This window comes from Pristiophorus japonicus, chromosome 4 (genome assembly GCF_044704955.1).
Source record: "Pristiophorus japonicus isolate sPriJap1 chromosome 4, sPriJap1.hap1, whole genome shotgun sequence".
NCBI classification, from domain to species: domain Eukaryota; kingdom Metazoa; phylum Chordata; class Chondrichthyes; family Pristiophoridae; genus Pristiophorus; species Pristiophorus japonicus.
The window spans coordinates 124,509,994-124,536,486 of NC_091980.1; the positions used below are offsets into that span (position 1 = coordinate 124,509,994).

At 45.8% G+C, this 26,493-nt stretch overlaps 1 protein-coding gene across 3 annotated transcripts in view; it reads left to right on the forward strand.

The window, feature by feature from the left end:
• LOC139263055 (dihydropyrimidinase-related protein 3-like) overlaps positions 1-26,493 on the forward strand; it is a 239,574-nt gene that overhangs the window by 206,977 nt on the left and 6,104 nt on the right. For all 3 annotated transcript variants that reach the window (XM_070878568.1, XM_070878569.1, XM_070878570.1), the window contains exons 12-13: positions 5,730-5,909; positions 23,256-23,415. In XM_070878568.1, coding sequence (XP_070734669.1) covers positions 5,730-5,909; positions 23,256-23,415 — 340 coding nt within the window. The remainder of the gene's footprint in view (positions 1-5,729; positions 5,910-23,255; positions 23,416-26,493) is intronic.

Below are 26,493 nucleotides of genomic sequence, written 5' to 3' on the forward strand. Positions count from 1 at the left end.
ACTGATTCACATTATAAATTATTCCCATGCCTGGGTTCTTGATGCAGTGGCACTGAGCTGAAATCAATGGTTGCCAGGCAACAGATCTTGCTGCTGTGGGCTGGAACAATATAAGTTGGATGCACGGGTTGAGGACTATGTTGAACAATGGGCAGAGTTTGCTCTTGACTGACTACGGGTGACAATTACATTTTATAAGTGGAAAACCAGCCATGTTCCTGTGAGTTTAAAAAAAAACTTTATTATTCCCCTCTCCTTTTCCGTAACGACTTTGAGTTCCACTTATCTGTCTCACCAGCTGTGCGGAGACGCAAAATTTTTTTTTTCTTCCCTCTCAGCCAGACTCATAAATCATGAGTCCAGAACTTAGCAATTTTTTCTAAGAAACTGTCGGGAGCCAGCAGTACAAAGTCTGGACCAGTTTAACAAGTGCTCCCATGCTCACGAAACTCTGAAATGCTTTGGAGTTTGACATCAAAAGCAGACTGACGTTCCGTCCCACCGTTGAGGCAGTCACTTTATCCAAGGATGGTGATAAGTTCACAATGGGGGAGGGGAATAAATAAAGATGAATTCATACTTTTTGTGCCCCAAATTTCTCTCCCAAAGGCAGACTCTTGCTGGGGTGCGCTTCTACGGATGTTACTAACCTTCCCAAGCAGACGTTCTGTGTGTGAGCTTTGCATGTGAATTTTGGAAGCCACTTCGCAATCGCAGCTCAGCCCTATCTTATCTCACTCTTTTGCCAGCAAAGCTCACTGGATAGTAATCGGGAGTTTGGACCATGGATTGCTCTCTCATCCTGCCCCCAGCCCATGGACAATAAGGCTGCTAGCTCGGTTACAATTAGCTAACCCTGGATAGGCCAAGGTTTGAACCTGGTGTGTATATAAAGCTAAAATAGCTCATTTACCAAACCAAGCAATCACTTCTTCTTTGATCCAATTTTATTTTTTGGCTTTGAGTAATGCCAGATACCAAGCGAAGGCTTGTAAATGTGAAAACAGAAAATGCTAGACGTGCATAGCAAGACCATTAGCATCTGGGAGCGAAAGATAGGTTAATGTGTTGGAAGTGACCCGTCATCTGTAATACTATTTTTACAATCCTTCCCAGAGGGGTGCCTTTAGTGTTTTTATGTTGTTTCCTTGTAATTTGTGAACTTTAAATCTTGAAGCATTTTTTTTTATTGGTATGGGGAAGAGTAGGGTTTGTTTTAACAGCTCTGTGCTTAAATCTTGAAATTGGCTCAAGGCTTCCATAATGGCTCAATTAGTTGATCAGCCAAAGAAACCAAGAAAGTTGTCTGCTCAAATTTTGTTGTGTTGTGAATTAGCTGATCTTGGTTAGGATAGTGGGAGGGGTGCAAAGGGTGCCCCTAGAAGAAGGAAAAATTAGCTGGGGTTGCTGCTTTTGCTCAATATCAAACTTAGTGAAGACTAGATCGGACCAATGATGCCCCACACAGCCAAATAATCTGCTGACATTCACTCTTCAAGGTGATTAGGGGAAGGAGCCAAAGAGTGAGTTAGCACCCATGAAATCTATGCCAATATGAGGAGTGGGGAAAAAGTGATAGAACAAGGAGGGGAATAAATGGTTTGAGTTTGTACCATAGATCATTGAAACAATAGAGCATGAATGAGCAGTAGAGTTGTGACAGCTTGGGTACAAAGCATTTTCCTGGCTTTGTTAATTCATAAGAATCTAAATGGATACTATCATGTCATCTGTGGCTCAGTGGGTAGCACACTCGCCTCTGAGTCAGAAGGTTGTGGGTTCAAGTTCAACTCCAGGGACTTGAGCACATAAATCTAGGCTGACACTCCAGTGCAGTGTCGAGAGAGTGCTGCACTGTCGGAGGTGCCATCTTTTGGATGAGATGTTAAATCGAGGCCCCGTCTGCTCTCTCAGGTGGACGTAAAGGATCCCATGGCATTATTTTGAAGAGCAGCGAAGTTATCCCTGGTATCCTGGCCAATATTTATCCCTCAATCAGCATAACAAAAATAGATTATCTGGTCATCATCACATTTCTGTTTGTGGGAGCTTGCTGTGCACAAATTGGCTGCCATGTTTCCTACTTTACAACAGTGACTACACTCCAAAAGTTGTTCATTGGCTGTAAAGTGCTTTGAGGTGTCCAATGGTCGTGAAAGGCGCTTTATAAATATAAATCTTTATTTCTTAAAGGGACACTGTTTTCATTTTATTAAAAATGTGAGCAGGCTTGCATTTATTTAGTTCCTTATCTCATCTCAGAAATGTCTCCAAAGGCTTCACACCTGATGAATTGGTGTGCAATGACTGTGGTTATTATAGGCAGACATGGGAGCCACTATGTACAAGCCGCGATGAGATAAATGACCAGCTAATCTGATTCTTAGTTTTGACAGATTTGGTATAAGAGGATTGTTATCCAGGAACCCTGTAGGACTCCCTACTTTCTTCAAATGGATTTTTAGACCTATGAATTCGATTGTGCTGCACCCCATTTACAAGTGTAAACCGGGCTCCTAAGGGTCCAGTATGGCGGGTGGAATGCGCATGATCACTCCGTGCCGTTGGTGCACCCCATACCATGTTGGTTAGAGCTGCTCAGTAGTCGTCCAAAGCCCACACCTGGAATGGGCGTTGGGCCTATTGCATATGCAAATCGAGGTTCTAACACCTATTTGAGGCTTTCTTATCGCCTAATAATCCTGTGAAGTGCCTTCGGACGGTTCACTATGGTAAAGGCACTATATAAATACAAGTTGTATTTGCCAAATTGGGCTGCGAATGAGCAAAGAATGCGCCGTGCATGCTGCTGTTAAGTTTCTTCAGGCGCTCAGGAGCCAAATCAGCCATTCTTAAAAGGACCGCTGGAAGCTGCCACCCAACAGGTAAGTATTTCACTTACTTCATTGCTGAGCCTACGAGGAGGAGGAGGAGGAGGAGGGGTGCTCGACCAGCTCGACATTAAAACTGCTGCCGGCCATTACTCGCCCCAGTCCCCCTGGACTATCCTGAGGCCGTCTGTTGGTATCTGAGCCTGCTGATATGATAATGAGCTGCCCCTGGCGTTGGGAATAGTACCCGCAGCTTGCCCACACTATCCTGATAAGGCTGGCAGACCAATTTCTGCCATGGTCCTGCCATCTGCCTCATTTACCGATTCGGGCACACTACAATTCTTAGGTATTAATGTCCAACTGAATCCCTGGAAAAAGGTGGATGGTTTATAGTTTCTGTACGGATCGTTAGAAAAATGTTTAATTTGATTACAAATACTGCACGTGATGCGTTGAGGCCCAACATCGTTGTACTGCTATGAGATGTCATCATGATAAAGATGATGTAATGCCCTTCTCTCTTTACAAACCAATAGTTTGGCCAACACTCTCCTGGAAATGGTATCTTTACAGATGCCTGTCATCACTCAATGCATTGCTTTCCATTAACCATTAATCATTGCCATTTCCTTCTGTCTGTACTTGCCTCAAACCATCTTTCTCTAGCTCTGACACGAGCCTGTATAGCAACCGCAATATATATTCCTGCTTTGTTTCGACTTTTTTTTCCTGCTTGGCAGAGAGTCGGATGTTCTGGCAAGTGGGGAAATCTGTTCATTTTGGGAATTTAGTGGGTGAACTGAATCAATGGCAGTGGATTACCCGCCTGGTATCCAACCCCTCTCGATCATCCCTTCCATTCATGTCAGTGGAATGCACAATCTGGTGTGGTGTATATCAGCCGGTTGATGCACTCCCAACCCGTCTTATACCCGTGCCCAATTTGAATGTCACCCCCTTAATGTCAGCATCAGGCACTCCCATATCGGAAGTAACACTAATAGAGTGGCACTGTTAGATGCTCTCCACCCCATTACATGCTGCGCGCGTGCTTGCACGCACACGCACACGCACACGCACACATAGATGCCCTATATCAAGAGAGAGGGAGGAATTTGAAAAAAGGACTTGGCTAGCAACTGGAAATATCACTTTGTTTTGTTGTGTAATGCTTTTTCTTAGTGAATAATGCACACCATGGCATGCAGTTCCTGGAGGGATCTTGACAGTTAAATTCAGTTTTGTTTTTGTCGTTCTAAAAAAAAACTCCCTCCCCCTATCCACTCATTTACCAACTCTGAGTCGGTCAAGTCAGTGCAGCCCTAGAACATTTCACAAACAGTCTTCACACTGTTCACTGGTGGACTGCCAAGAGGTACTCTAATCTTGGCCATATTTCCTTCCTCCCTCCCTCTCACTTCACCTCCCCCATCGACCGTGACCCTGGCCAAGACTGGAGTGCTGAGACCCCGAGGGCAGCCAGAGTGAGAATGTCCAGCTGCGTTTGAAGCCTATTCTCCGAGCCGCGAGTCTGAACACACAACTTGTAGTGTTGCAGCTGAGGAGTTGGCGCGAAGGAATTTGACTGAATCCAATTTAGTGACTATTCCTTTCTGCGCAGCTCCGAGTCGGGGCCTGTCATAACATTCCCCCCCATTGCACACCCAGAATCAGAGCTAACAGCTCCGGGTTTAGGAAAACTAAGTGGATGTCATATATTTTATATTCCTCTGCAGTCCCTAGCAGAGCGACTAAGCTCTGGGAATGGCTGGCAGTTCTCATGGCAGAGGTGCCCTATTATCGTTCAAACTGCTCCACGTTGTGTTTAGCCTGCCGCAGGGGGGCAGCTTTAAACATGGACACGAACAGCTTTAAACATTCAGTCTGTTTTATTTTCTCTCATTTTGTTTTGCTTTATAAAGTGTGGCTGTGGCAACTTAATCCAGGCCAGTTAGACTGCTGACCTTAAATTAAAAACAGAACCCATTCTGATGTAGGTTCCACGCAACCCATCGGTCTCGAATGCTGGCTGATCTGCGTCAGCAGCAATTTCTGTTTTCATTTAATAGTTCCAGCACGTCCTCCACTTCTTCTCTTGGCTGCTGGCCTTACTGGTTCTCTCCTTTGAGAGAACAAATGATCATTTTCTGCCCCTCTGGGTTCAGACTTGTGCTGGGGTTACATTTCCTTAGGTATCTTGCCCGTGTGTAACCGTCTTCATGTATAAGCCTGGGCAGTAAGCGTTTGCGGGCTATTCCTTATGGTGGGCATAAGGAATAGCTCAATCCTGCCCTCGAATTCACACTGTCCAACAGTGTTGGTGGTTAATGATCAGGAGGGAGAACTCTGACTGCTTCTCTCTGTCACCTCAGTGAGGGGCCGATTGTTGTGCCCCCATTGCTGGCCAGGCTGAGAGCAGCATAGACTAAAGATCAAATTGGGCACTGTGCTCGTTTCCTGACCTTCGTAGTTCATGACCACACAACACCGGGCATTTACCCAGTGGGCCAATAGGGTGACTTGACTTAGAAGATTGAACCAAATGGTTAGGACATCTGACCTGATTTTTCCATTATCTGTCCATTGCTGCCTTTTCAGCTACAGCGAAATGTGAACATATGGGGGATCATTTTGACTATGGCTGATAGTGTAAAATAGGTGATATCAAATCGGCCGCCCATTATATATCTCTCCACATTTTCATTTCTATGTTTTATACTATCACCCAAAATCAAAATGACCCCTCCATTGTCAATTTTAATATTGGTAAACACATTGAACTGCAGGTTTCCAGATGGCCTAACTTAATTCAAATTGGGCGCCTTAGGATTCTTCTTTCGACATTAAATGCAAGTCTTTGTTAATTTCCCGTTGCTGTTTTCCTTTGTGCCTCAGGCTGCCGAGTACAACATCTTTGAGGGGACGGAGTTGTGTGGCGCTCCTGTAGTCGTCATTAGTCAGGGGAAGATTGTGCTGGAAGATGGAACCCTGCACGTCACTCCAGGAAATGGCCGCTTTATCCCCTGCAAGCCGTTTTCAGATTACGTACACAAGCGTATCAAAGCACGGAAACAGGTAAGGCTGCCCACTGTCTGCGTGATCGGCTCTGGACTGACAACATTTGAGTATTTCCCTGATTTATATCACTCTGCCATTGGCGGCCATGCCTTCAGCTGCATAGGCCCTCGGGTCTTGAATTTCCACAATCCTAAATCTCTCTAATCTCTACCTTTCTCTCCTCCTTTAAGTCGTTCCGTAAAACCTACATCTTCGACCAAGCTTTTAGTCACCTGTTCTAATACGGCTTTACATGGCTCGGTGTCAAATTTTGTCTGATTGCACTGCTGTGGATGCCTGGGGACGTTTTTGGTACATTAAAGGCACTGCAAAAATGCAAGTTGTTGTCACGAGGATTTAAGTGAAAGGTAACGGCCAGCATGTGATGTTGTCTCACTGCTTCCACTCAAACGGTGGAGAAACCCAACGGGACAAGGTTAGGCCTTGTCCATCCAAACTCCAGGTGTGTCTGGAGTGAATAACTTCCAGCTGTTTGACCTGAGGGTGAAGTGCTGGTCTTGGTGACGCCGGTAGTAATTTGTGTGATGAATTAAGTACATGACACAGCTCATTGCTTAGCATTGACATGCACTGGCTCAAGTGTAGTTTCTCCAATAGTGACCACACAACTTCTGTCGTCTGAGAATTTCAACTGACATTCGTGGATTCTGCAAGCACCTGTAAAGCATGTAAGATTCTTTGTCTCCTGCTTTTCAGATTTCTGCATGTAAACTCACCGCTTTTAAAATTACACTTAATCATTCTTTCATTGATTTTTATGGACTTGGGAACCGGCACCATTTCCCGATTGTGAGTCTTCTGAGTACTGACTCTCTGCATCTCTGCAGAAGCACAAGGAGACAGCGAGGCTGAATTTCGGCATTAGAACGTTATATTTCGGGCGGGTGAGACGGGAGCAGAAACTGGGACAAAACCCCTTTTCCACCTCTGGAAATTTGCCGGCAATGCTGGACATGCAAATGCAGATGCCTATGAAAATAGGCGCAAGGGCGTATGTCCACCCCTATGCAGGGTTGCCAACTTGGCTTTGACACCCAACTGGAGGTTTCATCGCTTGAGCTCCCACCTGTCATGTATGCATGCTTGGAATTACTAGCCACCAGATGGCGCCACTGTCGGAGGTCATTGGGCTGTGCGCACGTGTGTGGCGCCCAGGCATAAAAGGCCAGCCATCTTGTAATGTGATCACTTCGGGCCCTAATAAAGTAGAGCCAGGTTTGTACCTGTTCAGTCTTCAGTCTTTTGAGTTATTACATACACAACACCACCTCCAACTGCCCCGCCCCCACACTCCTGACATTGATTGTCCAATATGTTCATCCTCATAGGGCACTGCCTCCCACGGCCAATTGGAAAGTAATTAGACTCTTTATTACCTGATTGGATGATTTCTGATTGTCAAACAGCCTCCCCCCCCCCACCCCCCTCACCATCTCCAATATAATTTGTATAACTAATAAATTAATGTGTTCAAAGAAAATGAAATAAATATTTTTCACGCCTCTTATTTTTCTCCCGGACTTTTTTGGAGACTAATCTTAAATTCCTGAAGACTGCAAGACAATCCTGGAAGTTCACCCTTATGTCCAGCATTGTGTATGGTTCCGAGAGGCTGCTACGTTGTTTAAGGCCGAGGGTTCCCTACCACACTCGATTACTGGGGGTGGGGGGAGGAAGGTCACTAACTTTGTTTGGGTCCCTTCTGACTCAGCTGCACTTCAATTTCCTGAGGCAAATGCTACAGTTGCCCTGACAATAACCTTGTGTAAATAATTAAATCAATTTAATTAATGTCAACCTTAGTCGACTTTTGAGATGCAGTCACGCTTGTTACGCAGGCAAATATAGCAGCCATTTGCTGTTCATGATGAAAACATATTTGTATTTTGTGGGAGGTTGTTGGTGGAGGGACGAACGTTGGTCAGAACACCAGGAGATCTTCCTGCTTTTCATGGCATCTTTAATGGTGTCTCGGTTTAGCATCTCCTTTGAAAGCACTCCCACAGTACTACACTGCAGCCTCCTTGAAAAAATGTAAACATCCCCACCGACTCCTGGGAATCTCTGGCCCAAGACCGCTCAAAGTGGAGGAGAAGCATCTGAGAAGGCGCCGAACACTTTGAGTCTCTGCCACGAGCACGCGGAAGCCAAGTACAAACATTGGAAAGAGCCCCACCCGTCCCTCCAACCACACCTGCCCCACCCGTGACAGAGACTGTAGAACAGCATTGGTCTCATCAGTCACCTTAGAACACATTTTAGAGTGGAAGTAAGTCATCCTCGACTCCGGGGGACTGCCTAAGAAGACTTGCAGTGGAAAATATGGGGCAGAATTTCTGTGTTTACTCCTGATCGCCCAGGGTAAACTTTAGCAGATGATCCACAGAAACCTTGGCGAGACGGCCATTTTCCAGGATCTCCGCAGATTGGAGGGAGAATCCACCCGAAAATGAATGGCATGTGTGCTCAAATTGTTGAGTGGGACTTGTACCTCCTGACTCCAAGGTGACGGTGCTACCACTGAGCCGCAGCTGACATCTAGAAGCACTGCTGACTAATTGAGTTGTAGATCCTTCGAAAATAGGAATGCACTATGTTATAACTTGGGAAATTCAATTTAATCTGCTTAAACTGAGTAGAGTCCTGGGGGAGGAAAGGACAGATACTGACCGACAACATTTCCTTAAAATTCAAACTAAAAGAGGACAACCAGAATTGCTGGGCCACCTGCTAGCTCAAGTGGTTACGAGGTTGAGCCCCAAGTATCAGATCATGAGTTTGCGTGTCAGCTTTGCTTGCCGTTCCCATCAGTCTGCCTCTGCTGAATCAGTTCAGCCTGGTGTGACTGCCAGATCTGACTTGCATTTCTTAAATAATTCCCCCTGCTGAAACGTCAGGAAGGGATTATGAGAATGATGGACAGTACAGGAGATGGCAAAAGCCAAATTTTTACTGCTCCAATCCTCTGCCTCCCTCAGTGTAATTCCGAAATGCAGCTGACTATGGGTATGAAGGAAGTCGTGTGTGTGTGCGCATGTCTCGCGCGCTCAAACCCACTCCCCTTTCGCCAGTGCTGTCAGGTTCCACACATCCCAAGATCCAGAGTGTTTGTGGAAGAGCTCAAGAAAGATAAACAATGTCAAAAAGAATAACCAGCACCAGGGCCCGTTTCTAAAACAGGACGAGATCTCCAAATGCCTGCTCGCTTGTTCATCGCTTAATTCCAGTCACTGACTGAGCTTGTTTTGGCTGTGACCTTGTTCTGAAAATCTTTCTAACCCTTTCAATTACTGGGGCTTGCGTCTTTCACATCTGCTAAAGTGACAAAGTTTCCAAAGGCAGGTTTTCTTTTTCAAATATTTAGGGACAAATGAACAACTAAATGTTTCATAATTCAGTAGAGAAGTTTGTTTTATTTTCTGTATCTGAAGCAGCAGAGACATTCTCTCCACTATCATATGTACAGTGCCTTCTGCTCCCCTGCACTCTGTACACGCCCCGATTCTCCCCCGCACTCTGTACACGCCCCGATTCTCCCCCGCACTCTGTACACGCCCCGATTCTCCCCCGCACTCTGTACACGCCCCGATTCTCCCCCGCACTCTGTACACGCCCCGATTCTCCCCCGCACTCTGTACACGCCCCGATTCTCCCACAATGTTTACGGTCAAGGCTCAACTACAAATGTTCAAGTTTTGCAGAAATCCATCACTTCGGACTCAATCATGAAGATTGATATCTACAGAGGTTTGGCTTACAAAAAGCAACTTATGACAATATGATGAAACTACCGCATTAATTCCAGCTGTACAAACATAGAGCATAACACAAAGTGAATAGATATTGATAAACTGCCGCAGCATCATCTGGGCTCCTGGATGGGTTAGTGCCTTGTAATGTACTTTAGATTTTATGCTACATTCTGAATCACGTGCTCCACTCTGTCGATTGCTCGCGTCTGACACACGCCTGTCTGTCGATTGCCCCGCGTCTGACACACGCCCGTCTGTCGATTGCCCCGCGTCTGACACACGCCCGTCTGTCGATTGCCCTGCGTCTGACACGCGCCCGTCTGTCGATTGCCCTGCGTCTGACACGCGCCCGTCTGTCGATTGCCCCGCGTCTGGCACACGCCCGTCTGTCGATTGCCCCGCGTCTGGCACGCGCACGTCTGTCGATTGCCCCGCGTCTGGCACGCGCACGTCTGTCTATTGCCCCGCGTCTGGCACGCGCACGTCTGTCGATTGCCCCGCGTCTGGCACGCGCCCGTCTGTCGATTGCCCCGCGTCTGGCACACGCCCGTCTGTCGATTGCCCCGCGTCTGGCACACGCCCGTCTGTCGATTGCCCCGCGTCTGGCACACGCCCGTCTGTCGATTGCCCCGCGTCTGGCACACGCCCGTCTGTCGATTGCCCCGCGTCTGACAGGCTCCCACCTACACATTGTTCTATATGGGGCATCAATCTGTTTCTTTCCGAATGGACTGCTCATGTCTGTATTTCTCCTGTTTCGCATTGTACAGCCTGCACCTTTCCATGTGTCTGCTCATGTATGTCAGCCTGTGTGTCACTCTGCTTGGCTTGAACCAGGATGCGAGGAAACTGTCAGAAACAAAGTCTGTCATGGTGATCATTACAATATTTCAACATTGATGGACAAATTGATGGATTACTGTGGGGGAGATCATCTGAACTTCACTTCAACAAGCAATAATATTCTGTTGCTTTTAATTAATTATTTTTATTTGAAGTCAGCAACACTTGAAGTTTTAATTTAAAACAACTAGCAAGTAGAGCAGTATTCTGATTAAATGTAATATGACGGGCTGGTACAGGGTATCAGATTGCGGACTGGTGCTGCTGGTCTAGAGATTAGAGTATACAAGAGAGTGTAGCCTTTGTGCTTTAAGAGTGAACCCAATACCCAGCTTGCCCAATCCCTTTCATGTCCTGTTTAGAAAAAAACAAAATGCCACCCTCCCTGCTCATTTTTCATAGCAGTGTCTTGTCAAACTAAACATTTATTGCCCCCCTGTGTAAAACATCAAATAAACAGAAAACAGAGCCTTGAATTCTGTGAAGGCAAAGGAAGAAACCCTTTTGCGAGAGCTTTTCCAAACCTGGAATGTATCAGGTGACAACGAGGCGGCCTTGGAGATTTGATATAATTTTTATTTTTGTTAGGATTTAATGGGATTCTTACATTGTTAGTAACCATTGGGGCAGGGTGACCTTAGTGCCCCAGACAGTCAAAAGGATTTAGATTTTTTTCTTGTTAATGGAGCAGATGAATTGTCTGCAAGAGCTCATTAATATCTCACAAGGGAAGCACAGCTCCCATCCCAGCTCTGCATGTTTCTTTGATCAGTTAAATGTCCTTTAACAAAGCTACCAGGAGCTCCCTTGATGCTGCAGTTGGCAAATTCACTGTTTCGTGCTTCACTGAGCCACCCAGGCCAAGGAGATGTCCGTCTGCCTCAACCCTCAGTCTTTGCCGAGTTGAAAATATCTGTCAGGAAGGACCTCGTTACTCCTGGGCTGGGGAAGGGAAGATTTGGCCACAGGAGGTTCCTGCTCCTGATCGCAGTCCAGCGACACCTGCTGGGACGAGAACAAGCGTGGCTCTGGTGCCTCCCTTGCAGTTGAATAGCCTGCGACACTCACTGTCTTAAGTTCGCACACGAGGACTGGGCACTTGGGCAAAGGGTGACCATCGGACTGCCCCACAGCATGAGTCAACACATGTAGGAGAGGAAAGGAGAAATTATGAGGGACCGCAAAAATTTGCCACTCCCATGAATTGCATTGCTAATTAGACGAGGTAATTTTCAATGGAGTTCTGGGATAATCTGGGGGAGGGGGAGAGGGTTTGGGGGAAGGAGGTGGAAGGGAGTGGGTGTGGGGAGGGAGGGAGGGGGTGGGGTGGGGTGGTGGTGAAGAAATGATCTAAACAACAACTTGCAATTTTATAGCACCTTAGCAGCAAAATGTCCCAAGGTGCTTCACAGGAGCGATTATCAGACAAATATTGACATCGAACTTAAAGATAGAGATTTAGGACAGGTGAATAAAGGTTTCGTCAAAGAGGTAAGTTTTAAGTAGAATCTTGAAGGAGGATTGAGAGGTGAAGAGGTTTGGGAAAGGGATTGTACAGTTTGGGGCCTAGACAGCTGAAGGCACTGCCTCCAATGGTCGGGCAAAGGAAGTGAGGGATGCACAACAGGCCAGAGTTGGAGGAATCTAGATGCTTGTAGGGCTGGAGGAGAGCTGAGGACACGGAGGGATTTGAACATGAGGATGAGAATTTTAAAATCAAGGTGTTGGTGGAATGGGAGCCAGTGCAGGTCAGGGAGCAAAGGGAAAAAAAATCTGTATGTAAATGATTGTGAGAATACATTGCCACAGAAGGCCATTGAGATGCTTAAAAGGGAGAGATAAAAACTCTGGAAACAGTAACATTAAAGGATATAGTGAGAATGGTGGGGGAATGGGGTTGAGAAGATAAAGAGTGGACACGTTTCACAAAATGGCGGAGCAGGCTCGATTGGCCGAACGACCGATTCTTTTTCCTATATTTCTAGATGAAGTAAAACACAAGAAGGGCAAAGTAATCTTTTCCTGATATTAAACTGATATTTCAGCGCTTTAGAATGTAATGCTTTACAAATGCATGGCTCCGACATGATGTCAGCACCTTTCAGTCCTGACAGCAGACGGAGGGAAGAGTTCAAAGGATTTTTTTTCCTAATTGATGTGCAACTGCACTATATATGGAGCTCCTTCTTAGACAGCAGTGACAGGGCAAAAATGCAATTGTGAAACATTCCTGAGCGAAGAGCCTGGAGCACTCCTCAATCTATTAGTGTGCATTACTCATGTCAGTAGCTGTCACTTCAGTTTGGTTTACTTAATCCAGTCGGAAAGTTACTTCAGGCAACTACGACTTGTAGGCCACAGGCTTTCTTTAGAAAGCCACATATATGCAGTTATGTCCACCTGTAATCAATGTTCGTTTGATTAGTTATTTCAGTGTTTTATTTCTTTTAATTTTAAGTCTCTGTGCAGTCAGAAAAACCTTTGGTCCAATTAAAATAAACCTCCGATATTAACTGGAAAAAGTAGCACTGTGAAAGCTAAGGGTTTTACAACAAAAAATACAGTAGGAGCTTCCCTTCGCCCCCTTTCCCAAAGGAAGCATACATACAGGGAGGTCCTTGTGCTTCTGACTCCGAGGTGTGATTACCACTGCTAAGCCATTGGTCACTCGGCCCAGACACAAGTCCCCGCTGGATAACAACTCCGTACTTGGAGACCATATTCTAGCCTCCACTTGCCGGGGCTGTCTGGCGTGGTGCTTGAACCCTTCATCTTCTGACTCACAAGCGGAAATACCACAATAAGCTATTGTATAGAGGAGTAAGAGAGAAAAAACTGAAATTTTTTTCAATGTTTATTACAACAATTCCCATACCACCACTGGCATTAATTAATTTGCTCAAATCTAATTCTGTGTGTATTTTGGAGATTTGTGTCTCAGATGTTTGGATTTATACATCACATCCCTTTATTTTCAAAATTGTTGAATCGAAGGGCCTCATGGGGCCTGCTGTAAACTGGCCCTTTGGCCAAGTTAGTTTTGCTCTCTGCCCACACTGGGACTACCTGGGATTGTAATGATTGGTCCCAAGTGACTGCGTGCCCTTAAAAAGGGACTTTGGCATCAGTAGTCGGCTGAACGTGAGGTCAGAGGTGACATCCGGGGGAATGGGAATGGGGGTGGGAGGGGGGTGGGGTAGGTCGGTGGAAGTCTGCACGCAGTGGGTGGTGGAGGATAGGGTCATGGCGCCCAAGTTAATGGGCATTCAAACTTACACATTAATCATTGTGGATTAGACCCCCACACACACACACTGGGGGAGCACGAGGGACGATTGAAGATTTGGATTGAGGGGGATATAATCCATGTCAAAAATAATTCTGGGGGTCATGCCCCCTCATTTCCCCCCCCTCCCCAACTTTCCTCCCCCAATGATGGTGCCTGTGTCATAATAGTCAGTGGGATTGGTACTTTCTTATTTTGCCTAGTGCTTCGGTTGGGGGAGGGGAGCGAGTGCATGCAGCTTTAAATTACAACCTCACAGCAACATCTGACACCACTTTCATTTAAAAGCAGTCACAATGACTCTCTCCACCACCCTCGGGGTCATTGCTCTGGAACAAGGTCTTGGTTGTTGCAAAGCTATTTTGAAAATGTTACTTTCTCTTAATTAAATCTTTCAAAACACACGTAAAAGATGTTGGACGAACATCATAAAGTAAGGAGGTATTTGGTTGCATCAGACCCTGTGTTACACGCTCTAGGTTTGTAATTCAAAAAAATTGAACTGAATTTTGTCAGTTTAAAAAAAAATCATACAGCAAATTGTTATCTTGACAAAATAATAACACACACTTTGGAAGAACGTTTTGTAATGGAGTAGTCTCACAACACTGACTGTGACAGAGAGAGATTTCTCCTCATCTCAGTTTTAATGGCCGACCCATTATCCCAAGACTCTGCCCCCTAGTTCTGGGCCTGATCAATTGTATAAGTTTTAAAGTTGATGACTGGGAACTATCTAGGATAGGCCATTTTGTGCTGATCTCCCCACAAAATGCCGGTCCTGTGTGACACACATTCTTATGATGTCACTAAACATAAGAACATATTAGGAGCAGGAGTACGCCATATGGCCCTTCGTGCCTGCTCCGCCATTCAGTAAGATCATGACTGATCTTCAACCTCAACTCCACTTTCCTGCCTGATCCCCATATCTGTTGATTCCCCTAGAGTCCAAAAATCTAACTGTATCTAACTTGAATATACTCAGTGATTCAGCATCCTCTTGAATGAAGAGATTTCTCCTCATCTCCGTCTTAATGGCAGACCCATTATCCCAAGACTCTGCCCCCTAGTTCTAGTCTCTCCAGCCAGGGGAAACAACCTCTCGGCATCTATCCTGTCAATCACCCTCAGTCTCTTGTGTGTTTCAATCCAAGCACCCCTCATTCTTTTAAACTCCAGAGAGTATCGGCCAGTCTACTCGATCGCTCCTCATTGGACAACCTTCCCATCCCAGGGATCGATCTCGATGAACTTTATGATGTCACGGGGTTGGGGAGGCACTGGGGATGGAATTGTACCCAAAATGTCTGCTGCCAGAATCCCTCTAACCAGTATTGTTGAAGCAAACGTTACAGTAACAAGAGGTAGTGCGAAGACAATAAGAGATTTGCAATGTGCTCCCAATGCAGTACCACCAGGTCACCACCTCCTTGGCCGAGGGTTGCCAGCTCTGATTGGACATGTTCCTAGAGGTTTCATCACATGACTTGCTACTGCCAACCACCCACCCTCACTCCTGCCATTGGTCACCCGACACAGTCATCCTTGTGGTGCACCGCCTTCCCACGCCAATTGAAAAGTGAACCGAGTGAATAGATCTTGACTGTTGGTCAAACAGCCATTTTTTCCATCTCCATAGTTTATTCTTTAAACTAATAAATGAAAATATGCGAAGAAAATGAAAAAAACACGACGATTCTTTTTAATTCCCTGATGATTTTTCTCCCTGGGTTGCTCACAGCTGTGTCCTGGAGGTCAATCTTTAATTCCTGGAGACTCCAGGACATTCCTGGAGGGTTGACTACCCTACCTTGGGCCCTGCGTGTGACAACGGCCAAATGAGCAGACTTTGTATGATCATCCAAGGTCAGCTTATCTAACTATTTTAGTAACCCATCTTGTGCTTTGCATGTGGTGCACTGGAAGCCTCATGGGTCTGGGAGATTGCACTGCTAGGCATCAACAGCAAAGGAAGGGCTGCTGTCTGCCCATATAATGGCGCAGTGTGATTTTTGGAACTCTTTGGTGTTCATTAACTACTTCAATACAATGGCCTTTGCATGCCGATGAAGTGAGAGCCAGAGACCACGGGTGTCTCTATTTGACAGAGAGGGTCACCCAGGAGCAAGATTAAGATGTTTCCCTTGGGCATCTCTGAGGCCTCTGCTCTGGCATTCCGACTGTATTACTGAGATGGCCTTCAATTTGTTTGGGAATTTGGTACCTTGATAGTCTTCTGTACAGTTAATGTGTAGGCTCCCAGTGTATTAGGTCCCTCCCAGTCACACTGTCCTCCACCTTGGGCCTCTCTACTTTGTAATACAACATAGCATGTTAATATGATGTGTTGAGATACTTTAGTCACACAGTCGGAAATGTTTAAAAAGAATACTGAGAGTGTCCGACCTGAAATGTTCACCGCTCTCGACCATTGTTTTACTTTATATATCTAAACATCTCCTTTTATCATTTTTGGTCATTTAATAAGGGTCGACTTTTCGTACCTCAGTGTCCTGTACACTACGTCTCTCCATTCATCATTCTGTTTTTATTGACCCATCCCTCAGCATATTAAAAAATCATCCCAAGGTGCTCCACAGATGGGTATTGCAAATGAAAGCAAATTAAATTTAAATCCCTCCGGAGCCTTGTCCCGGCCGCTGACCTTACAAACCCTCTCGAACAGTCCTTTCATTTCACCATTGTTAATACAGCCTTCAGCCACCTCAATCTTCCCCTCTGGAACTCTCTTCCTAGACCTTTCTACATCTGGAGCTCTGTGTCTGCCTTCTCAAAACCCATCTCTTCACCAAGCTCGCCATTGCATCTCCTGCATTCTCTCTTCCTGTCTTGACGTCCAGTTTTGTTTCCAGTATCTATTTGTGAAGTGAAGGAGGTTTTATTTTAAATTAAAGGCACAACATAAATTCAAGATGTGGCTCTTTAGTATGAGTCTATTCGCCCAACTAAATGAGTATAAAGTTTTGAGCGTTGTCTGTTCCCTGTGATTTCACGGTCCAGTTGCAACATAGACAGCAGATGCTCTTTAGACCAATCCTGGCTCACCCTGGGGAAGTGTGGTTATTGTGGTGCCATCAAGCAGTGGTTTGCTTCCCGCATACTTTGGTCAGGATTTCACATTGGCCGATCTGCCCCTGGAGAACATCTGGAGCACTCTGTTCATCTGTTTAATTCACAGGGATGGGTAGCTCCAATAAAAAACATTATACACTTTAATATGTATTTTGGGCAGTTGACAATGGCACTTCATGTCAACACCACAAGGCTACTCATGCGATGGTTGGAGATATTTTGCCCCTTTGAGAAGTCACTTGAGTCATAATTATGTGCTTCCACACACACATCAGACAAAAAAATAATGGCACTATTTTTAAAGGGCATGGTCTTCCTGAGCAAGTATTTGACACATCCTTTTCTCAAACAGGCTTTCATAAATCACATCAAAGGGCACATTAACTTGTGCAGGCTGTTGTCATGATGGAAATTACTCTCAGCTGTCCCCCCCCCCCCCCCCACTACTGCAACCATTAAAATCATGTCAAAAATATCTTCACTAAGACAAAACCCTTTTAACCCAGTTTGGGGCTTTCCTCCTTTTTAATTCTGTGCTTCTTTCACTCGCGCAAGAAACTAGAACAGTGAAAAAGACATAAATTCCAAATTGCCAGAAGCACACAGCAGGCAGAATAGCCTTTGAAGGCGAAGGATAGATTTTACGTTTGGGGCTAGCCTTTTTTGTCCCATTCCGAGGCAACGGGCAGGAAATCTGGCCTGTGAACCTCCCCTTCTCTCTCAGCTGCAGGCTGACCTGATCTGATCTGCGTTTTTCTCATGTTCACTGTTTATAACTTGAGAGAATTGGACAGATGAGGTAATTTTGACTTTGGCCAATAGTGAAGAACTGGTGATACCTGATCAGCCGGGCATTATACATCTCTCCCAATTTTCCCTCCTGGCCAAAGTCACAATTGTGGCCGCCACGGTATGTCCAAATAGGAGGTGCTGTACAAGGCTGTGTCTTTCACTTTGCATTATCTCCAGCAAGCTGCTGCTGATCTCCCAGCATGCTATGTTCCTGGTGGCCATCCAGCACACAGTGTTGCTGTTCTGGCCCACCGTGATTGAGCCAGAGCTTCATTCATTGGGGAAATTATACCCTGTCCTAAAACAAGGGCTTTTTCTCTGAAGCTGTTTAAAACGTTCAGCTGCAAGCCATAAATCCGCATTCTCTCTGCTCACTCATAATTACCGATCTCAACTGCAAGGAAAGCATGTTTGGCAGGAAAGCTGTTCCCACATCTAGTACACAATTCAGTTTAGTTAATGAGGTGTGATTGGACCAACGATGCTTTGTCTTAGAGTATTTCAAAACCTGAGGGTAATGTTTCTGATTGTCCACCCCCAACGCGGTGATCCACCCCCATGGAGCATACAGTGGCAGATCACGCACCTGCAGGCAATGATTGGGAGTGGGACATTTACCCTCTGTCTCACTCTGGCAGACATCTTAAAAGTAAGGCAATTCAAACTCGTGCGAGTGATGACTGCATCGAAACGGTGTCAGTCTTGCTTCAGCGACATTTTCTCCTTTGAGTCAGAAGGTTGTGGGTTCAAGTCGCACTCCAGACACTTCAGTGCAGTACTGAGGGAGTGCTGCATTGTTGGAGGTGCAGTCTTTCGGATGAGACGTAAAACAGAGGCTTTGTCTACCCCCTTGAGTGAATGTGAAAGATCCCATAGCTCTATTTGAAGAAGAGCAGTAGAGTTCTCCCCGGTGTCCTGGCCGATATTTATCCCTGAATCAACATTTGGAATTCGCTACCTCAGAATTGTGGATGCTCAGTCGATGAATTTGTTCAAGACTCAGATGGATAGATTTTTGAGCACGAAGGAAATCAAGGGATATTGGAATAGGGCGGGAAAGTGGAGTTGAGATCGATGATCAGCCATGATCTTATTGAATGGCAGAGCAAGATCGAGGAGCTGTATTGCCCAACCCTGGTCCTAGTTCTTATATTCTTTATATGCTTATCACTTTAAAAAAAAAGGATAATTATCTCACTGCTTTTTGTGGGACCTAGCTGTGCATGTTTCCGATATAAGTGCAATATCTATTTCTCTGTCAGCCTCTTGATCGGTCTCTGTCTCTCTCTCTCTCTCCTTTCTTTCTTTCTCTCTCTCTCTCTCTCTCTCTCTCCCTCTCCCTCTCCCTCTCTCTCTCTCTCTCTCTCTCTCTCTCTCTCTCTCTCTCTCTCTCTCTCTCTCTCTCTCCCCTCTCTCTCTTTCTGTCCCTCAAACACTGTTGGTCTCTGACTCTCGGCCACTCTCTATCGGTCTCTCATTCTCTCTCCCTCTCTCTCTCCCTCTCTCTCTCTCTCTCTCTCTCTCTCTCCCCCTCTCCCTCTCTCTCTCTTTCTGTCCCTCAAACACTTGGTCTCTGACTCTCGGCCACTCTCTATCGGTCTCTCATTCTCTCTCCCTCTCTCTCCCTCTCTTTCCCTCTCTCTCTCTCTCTCTCTCTCTCTCTCTCTCTCTCTCTCTCTCTCTCTCTCTCTCTCTCTCTCTGTTGGCTCCTCTCTCTCTCCCTCCCTGTGTCGGTGTCTCTCTCGGCTTCTCTCTCTCAGCCTCTGTCGGTGTGTCTCATTGTCGTGGCCAACCTCTCTCTCGCGCTCTCTCTCTGTCGGTCCCTCGCTGTGCCATGCTCTCTCTCTCTCTCTCTCTCTCTCTCTCTCTCTCTCTCTCTCTCTCTCTCTCTCTTTCTTTCTTTCTTTCTTTCTCTCTCTCTCTCTCTCTCTCTCTCTCTCTCTCTTTCTCTCTCTTTCTTTCTCTCTCTCTCTCTCTCTCTCTCTGTGTCTCTCTCTCTCAGTCTCCCCCTCTTGCTGCCTGCCGGTGTCCTCCTCGTCTGTGTCTCTCCCCCTCTCTCTCTCTCGTACTCCTCTCGCTCTCTCTCCCCTCGCCGTCGCTCTCGCTCTCTCTCCCCTCGCCCTCTCCCCTTGCCCATACCCCAGTTATACTTCTGGTTAACATCATCATAGGCAGTCTTCCACGTTAGAAAGTTCACAGGTGTTTCAATGAAGGTCCTAAAATTCCAGGTCCTGAAATAAATGTTGAAGGGTGGAAGATGCCTGTGTGTGCCTTTTTTTAACATGGGGTGGCCGTTGCATACCAGCCACCACACGGCCTTGACAGAGCTAGGCCTTGGTCCAGTGGCAAGGATTAACCAATTCGACTGGAGACCAGCTCTGCTGCATGAACTTAGTGCGCGCACATATCGCAGTGTGGGCTGGCCTGTGCTGCCCCTGGGCCCTCGCCTCTTCTGGACCCCAAACTCACATCTCTCCTGGGCCCCGATCACATCCTTCTACAATCTCTCACCGCTCCTTTGCCCCGACCTTGCCGCTCCTGCTGTATCTGCTCACGCTTCAATCACTGAACTGGACCTTGGTGCCGTCCCTTTTCACTTCCGTTGCTTTCCTGCTCCAGCAGGTGCTGTGAGTAAATTACAAACAGTTACAGAAAATACATATGTACATTCTCCAGATGAAATACCTGGGTATTTACATGCAGCCCGTGGAAACAGGCAAGAGACGTTTCAAATTCGGGGCTAGTTGTCGGATCAACGTTAACCACTGATTTCTGAGCGTCTTTCCACGCTTTCTGCAGGATAAATGAATCAGGTACACGGTTATCACACATTGAGCTAACGCCAACACGAGAAGTTACCCGAATCCATGGAGTGACCTCGATGTCGATGCCAATGTCTCACCATGAAGATACAAGCTGTTTTATCTCATCTCACCAGGGTGATGGCCCAGAGCAACGTGCCACCTGAGGTAGCTTACACGGGCGGAGGGACATATTGTATCACGACCAGCATGACTCAGTACTGAGTGCGTAACGACACTTGGTGCCCGGTTACAGACCTCCTTTTTCAAACCCCACACTGAGGTCCAGATAGCCCAAGAACGCATTATCCCCGTCATTGAACCCTGTACTGTTCACATCACGGTAAACGACACCATTTATGAATTGTACCGGTATGTAACTCAGTTACGAGATTCCACCTCACAAAACTACTCAGTAGTTGAACTATCCCAAAAACACTTCTGCTTGTACTTAGTTGTGGATAGCACTAAGTTCAGCCATATACGATGCTGATGAATTCTCAACAGTTGGCCTTAATGCTGCACCATTAGGGAGGGAAAAGTGAGGCAAGATTCTCGCTCCTGATCACCATCCAGCTGCCACTGTTGAAAGTGTGCGTTTGGAGTTGAATGAGAGCAGGATCTGCACCAGCTTCAAGAGTTGAATAGTCTGCAAGAAGAACAACAGCCCAACAATTCAACAGCTTCAGGAGAAGGGACATAAAAGGATATCATGCATTTGCAAGTCAAGTTGCCAAGTCCATGACTGGGACAGTTCGCAGGGCAGCGGCTGGGATCATAGTTTGTGTTCCGATCATTTAGTTGCTGCTATGAAAATTAATCAAAAACTTTGAGGTTATTGTGGAAATCTTTGAGCAATTCTGTTGGGGAGGGTGAAGGCTGCTGGCGACCTCACTGCTGTCAGACCCATGTTTCTCCACAGATGACAAAATGAAGTCTTGCTCTTTCCTCCTACAATCTACAGACTTGTAAAACCCAAGCTGGCTTCACTTAACACTGCTATTTGATTTATCTTCATTTCTCCTCCTCTTCTTTTCAACCCTGGTGGTGCCTGTGCTGTGGCTTTGGTCCTTCACCTCTTGTTTCTTAATAAAAGATAAACCCTTTTCATCTGATCCATTTTGCGAAGATTGAAAATGGCAGGTTGTTGATCCACCCATTAGTTCATCATGGATTCAGCTGTAATTCTTACTAATCCCGTCGGGATTTTTATTTTGTAGGACATCTGGCTTTAGTTTTTCTTGCACCGTGCTGATGGATTATTGTTAATTAGCACAGACTTGTAATAATATTTATACATGCTCCTGCCACGAATCAAATAAATTAATGCTGGCCTATCAATACCATGCACATCTTCGAGCAATATTTTCCATTGGGCATTGCATGGACATGGCAGAACTGCAGCCTTTCTATTTATCACTGAAAACCCTGTTTGTTCAAGCTTAACCCATTGAGTGCCAGTAGCTTGGTTCCTCTACAAATTGTGCCCGTTCTAAACCCGCCCCTCTCAACATAAGTGTCCTACATTTGGATGAGGAAGGGATGCTGTTGACCAATGAAAACAGCAGCTTCTCTACTACATTACAACAGTGACTACCCGTCTACCAAAGCAAAATACTGCTGGAAATCTGAAATAAAATCTGGAAATACCCAACGGGTCAGGCAGCTTCTGTGGAGAGAGAAACCGAGTTAACGTGTCGGGTCGATGAGCTCTCATCTGAACCAGAAAAAGTTAGAAATGTGATGGGTTATAAGCAAGTGCAGGGGCAGGGAAAGCTGGGGTAGGGGAGGGGAGGAAAGAACAAAAGGGAAGGTTCTGTGATAGGGTGGAAGGCCGGAATGATTAAATGACAAAAGGAATGATAGTGGAAGGACATAGTAATGGGACAAGTAAATAAACAAAAGATGGATCTAGAGGCGATGTAAATGAGTATAGCAGAATCATCAGCAACACCTGCCATTTCAAAAAAATGGGGGCAAAGTTTATGATATGAGATTGTTGAATTTGATGTTGAGTCCGGAAGGGTATAAGGTGCCTAATCGGAAGATGAGTTGCCGTTCCTTGAGCAATATATTGAGCTTCATTAAAAGAGTGACTACACTTCATTGGCTATAAAGCGTTTTGAGATGTCCTGAGGTCATGAAAGGCACTATATAAATGTTATTTTTCTTTCGTTCTTGCTTTAGGAAAGGAATTGAAAGTTATTGCGATACGTGTAGATCAAATAATCCACAGAACACACTAATTCTTGAGGGAATTGTCATTTGTGGAAAGCAAGGGTTGCGTAACGGAGGTGAAAGGATAGAATTCGCAGATTGCACATGATGTGTGGAATGAGCAGGCTCCATAGGTTGAATTTTTTGTCTCATTCCGTGCTTTCTTATCGACAGTTGGCCACAAGCTGCTCTGTACATAATCAGAGATTGCTCTGGCGTGGATGTTCCCAGCTAGCTTAGCACAGCCCATGTGGCAGCCATGTTGGAGAGTCAGGGTGAGTTGCCATGACAATGCACCGTCTGACAACCAGATTGCCTACAAAGGCCTGGGGATGAGCTGCCTACCTACCCTCTTGGTGAAAGAGTGTAGTATTTGATGACCATGGGGGTTGGGGGAAGGGTTGTGAAAGACATTAAGAGATAAATGTCAAAAGTTCCCAAATTCAGGGAGGGAAATAGCCCTTTAGTGTTGTCATCTTGGCGAGGCCTGTATGACCTGACCATTGGCCCTGCATAGCTGGAGTTGACATCTAACGTGTACTTTTATCTTTCCTAGTTGGCACAGGTGCGTGGTGTACCAAGAGGAATGTACGATGGCCCAGTGTACGACCTAGGCACTCCTAAAGCAGGAACCCCTTCAGCATCAGCCAAGACATCCCCTTCCAAACAGCCCCAACCAGTTCGAAATCTACACCAGTCTGGCTTCAGCCTTTCAGGTAAGAGCTCAGCACCAAGGGGCCCATTTCTAACTCCTAATAATCAAATTAGATTGGGATTCTTCCATTAATCTACCAGGGGTGATTATTCAAAGACAGCAATAGCCAGTGGAACAACATTATAGGATTCCTGTCATTTCGATGGTGTATCACCATGTTATACCTTTCTAAATCATTGGTTAGGCCTCAGCTAGATTATTGTGTCCAATTCTGGCCACCACATTTGAAGGACGTCAAGGCCTTGGTGAGGGTTCAGAGAAGTGCGAGGTGATGCATTTGGAGGCAAAAATGTGGATAGGCAATATAAACTAAATGGTACCATTTTAAAGATGTTGCAGGAACAGAGACCTGGGGGTTAACTTACATAGAAACTGACAGGGAAAAGTTGATAAAGCTGTTTTTTTAAACAAAAAAAACATACGGCACCCTTGGCTTTATTAATCGGCATAGAGTACAAAAGCAAGAAATGATGGTAAACCTTCATAAGTCACTGGTTAAACCTCAGCTAGAGTATTGTATCCCATTCCGGGCACCACATTTTAGAAAACATGTCAAGGCCTTGGAGAGGGTTCAGAGGAGATTTACCAGAATGGTAACAGGGATCAGGGATTTCAGTTTTATGGAGAGCCTGGAGAATCTGGCATTGTTCTCCTTAGAGCAGAGAAGGTGTTGAAAATGATGAGGGGTTTTGTTAGAGTAGCTAAAGAGAATGTTTCCACTGGCTGGAGGGTCGGTAACCTCAGGATTCAAGATTTAATGTAATTAGCACAAGAACCAGAGGTGAGATGAGAATTTTTTTAGCAGTGTGTTGTGATCTGGAATGCACTGCCTGAAGGGGTGTTGGAAGCAGATTTATTAGTTACTTTCGAAAGAGATTTGGATAAATAAATGTAAATGAGAAATTTGCAGGGGTGTGGGGAAAGAGCACGGGAGTGGGACTAATTGGAGAGTTCTTTCAAAGAGCCGGCATTGACCTGATGGACCGAATTACCTCGTTCTTTGCTGAATGATTCTATGCAGTGCCACGGCTGCTTCCCACCTGCTCTCCTGAACCATTTCTCGGGGCGGGGGGAGTGAGGGTGGGGGGGGTCGGCTCCCTCTGATGGGTGGGTGCTCCAGAATGGTGATGCCCCTCTTGGTGAGTTCCCAAGGGCGGTCACGAGTGAAACGAAGACGAGACTCCCAATCCACAGACAGCAGAAATGATTGGGGGGGGGCGGCGGCGGCGGGTTGAGAATCACCCTGGGCTGGATAGAGCAGAATTGGAAGAGGCCTCAGAACCCTCTACCTGCCCTGTTGAGTGATGCTCAATGTGAGGATATTTGCAGAGAGAGGACGTGTTAATTGTATAAGTTATAAAGTTAGCCACTTGATCCCACCATGAGTTTATGCCAAGTCCAGGGCTTCCTTCCAGCTAATCAATGATAACTTATAAGGTAAAAGAAGATTGTTCAGTGGAAGGGATGTTGTCATTCCCCAGATGAGGTTCTAAATGTACTAGTCTTCCCACCAGCCTCCGTGTGGCTCTTGATCTCGGTTGAGAAGCAGTTCCTGTGTTTATAGGTTTTATTTTAAAATTCAGGAAGATATATTTATTGTATGAGTGGGAAGAAACTGAGCCTTTGTTTTGATTGGCAAATATGTCCACAAGTAGATAGATATCAGCTCTGAGAGGGAAGGTGCTTTCTGTGTTTTCATTGGCAAAAGTGCTAATGAGGCCTCCACTAGTGGAGAGGAACTGGAGAGTCTCTGAGGACAAGTGCGTAGGGTGCAGGAAGGGGGATGGGCAGTCTTAAAGGGACAGGCATCCTAGAAACTGTCCCACTTGAGCTGTGCTAGCTTTGGATCATTCCCCATAGTGTGTGCAGGAGGACTTGGTTTGAAGAATGAGGGCTACTCCAAGTGGTGGTGAGTATTCTTTCCTTTTTATAGAAATGAATTTTAAATGTGATATTTTTCAGTGAAATTCTTTTCTTTTTCCCCCTTCATTTTTTTTGCCAATTTTCTCCCCCCAATCCAAAATGTATTGGGGTGTGGTGCCACAGGTACTTGTCAACTGTCTGGTACTTCACCCTAAGTAACTGGTCTTCGTGTGTGGGGACCTAGAAAGTATTGTCAGGTCATTGGGTGCATCAGGCCCCATTCTACCCTCCACTGACGTCCACATCTTCCGACACAGGCCACCGCAAAATAATCAAGAGCATTATTTCTAGGTGATTTTATTTTTCTCCTCCTCGCGCTACTGAGGCTAAATGATTTGTCCCCACTGTTGCCCCAGCTGAGATCGGCTAACCTGGGACAGCCCAGCTCTGTGCAGTTCGATACACACAATGCAGTGCATTCATCCATTGATCCACTGGAGCAATTACAAAATGGTTTTGGCCTGGAAGAATATTCTGTCTGATGCAGGATTTAATCTATCAGTTACTAGGTGGTCTTCATTTTCCTCTTGAGTTAATGTTTTATTTTCACACGGGATTTAATGGAAAGGATTGACTAAAAAGAGAATTATACTCAAGTTTAAGGTTCACGGATTAGATTTTGGAAATGGTAGCTTCTCTCTCTTTCTCTTGTAAGGAATGCCTAGGTACAATATGTGATGTTAGTCTTGTGATTGCAACCTGTTGGTATCAATGTCTGACTGTCATGTCCTCCATTTTGACCATTTTAATCATACTTCACAACTCTGCACATGCTCCATCTGCAAAAGAACTCTGTTAATTTGGCTGTCACTTTTTTTCTTTCAGTTTATTGTATTACAGAAGGATTTATCAAACTAAACAAATAAGCAATGCAATACTTTATAGTTACAGGAGCAGATTTTGAGGCCTGCCGCCCAGAGGAGATGGTGGTGTGGGTGGGTGGGGGGGGCGGGGGGGATGGGGAGAGGGGGAATGACTTACAGCCCCATTCTTGTCGTCGCTATGGTCATGGCATTCTTCACCGGGCCTACCTCCTGGGTGGCCAGAGCAGCCGCCTGACTCAAAACGGTTGACTCTTTCAATATGTGGATCGGGGTCCGATGACCTAGATGGGGGAACCAGTCGATGGAGGGGCCTGAAGGGTAATTTATGTGGG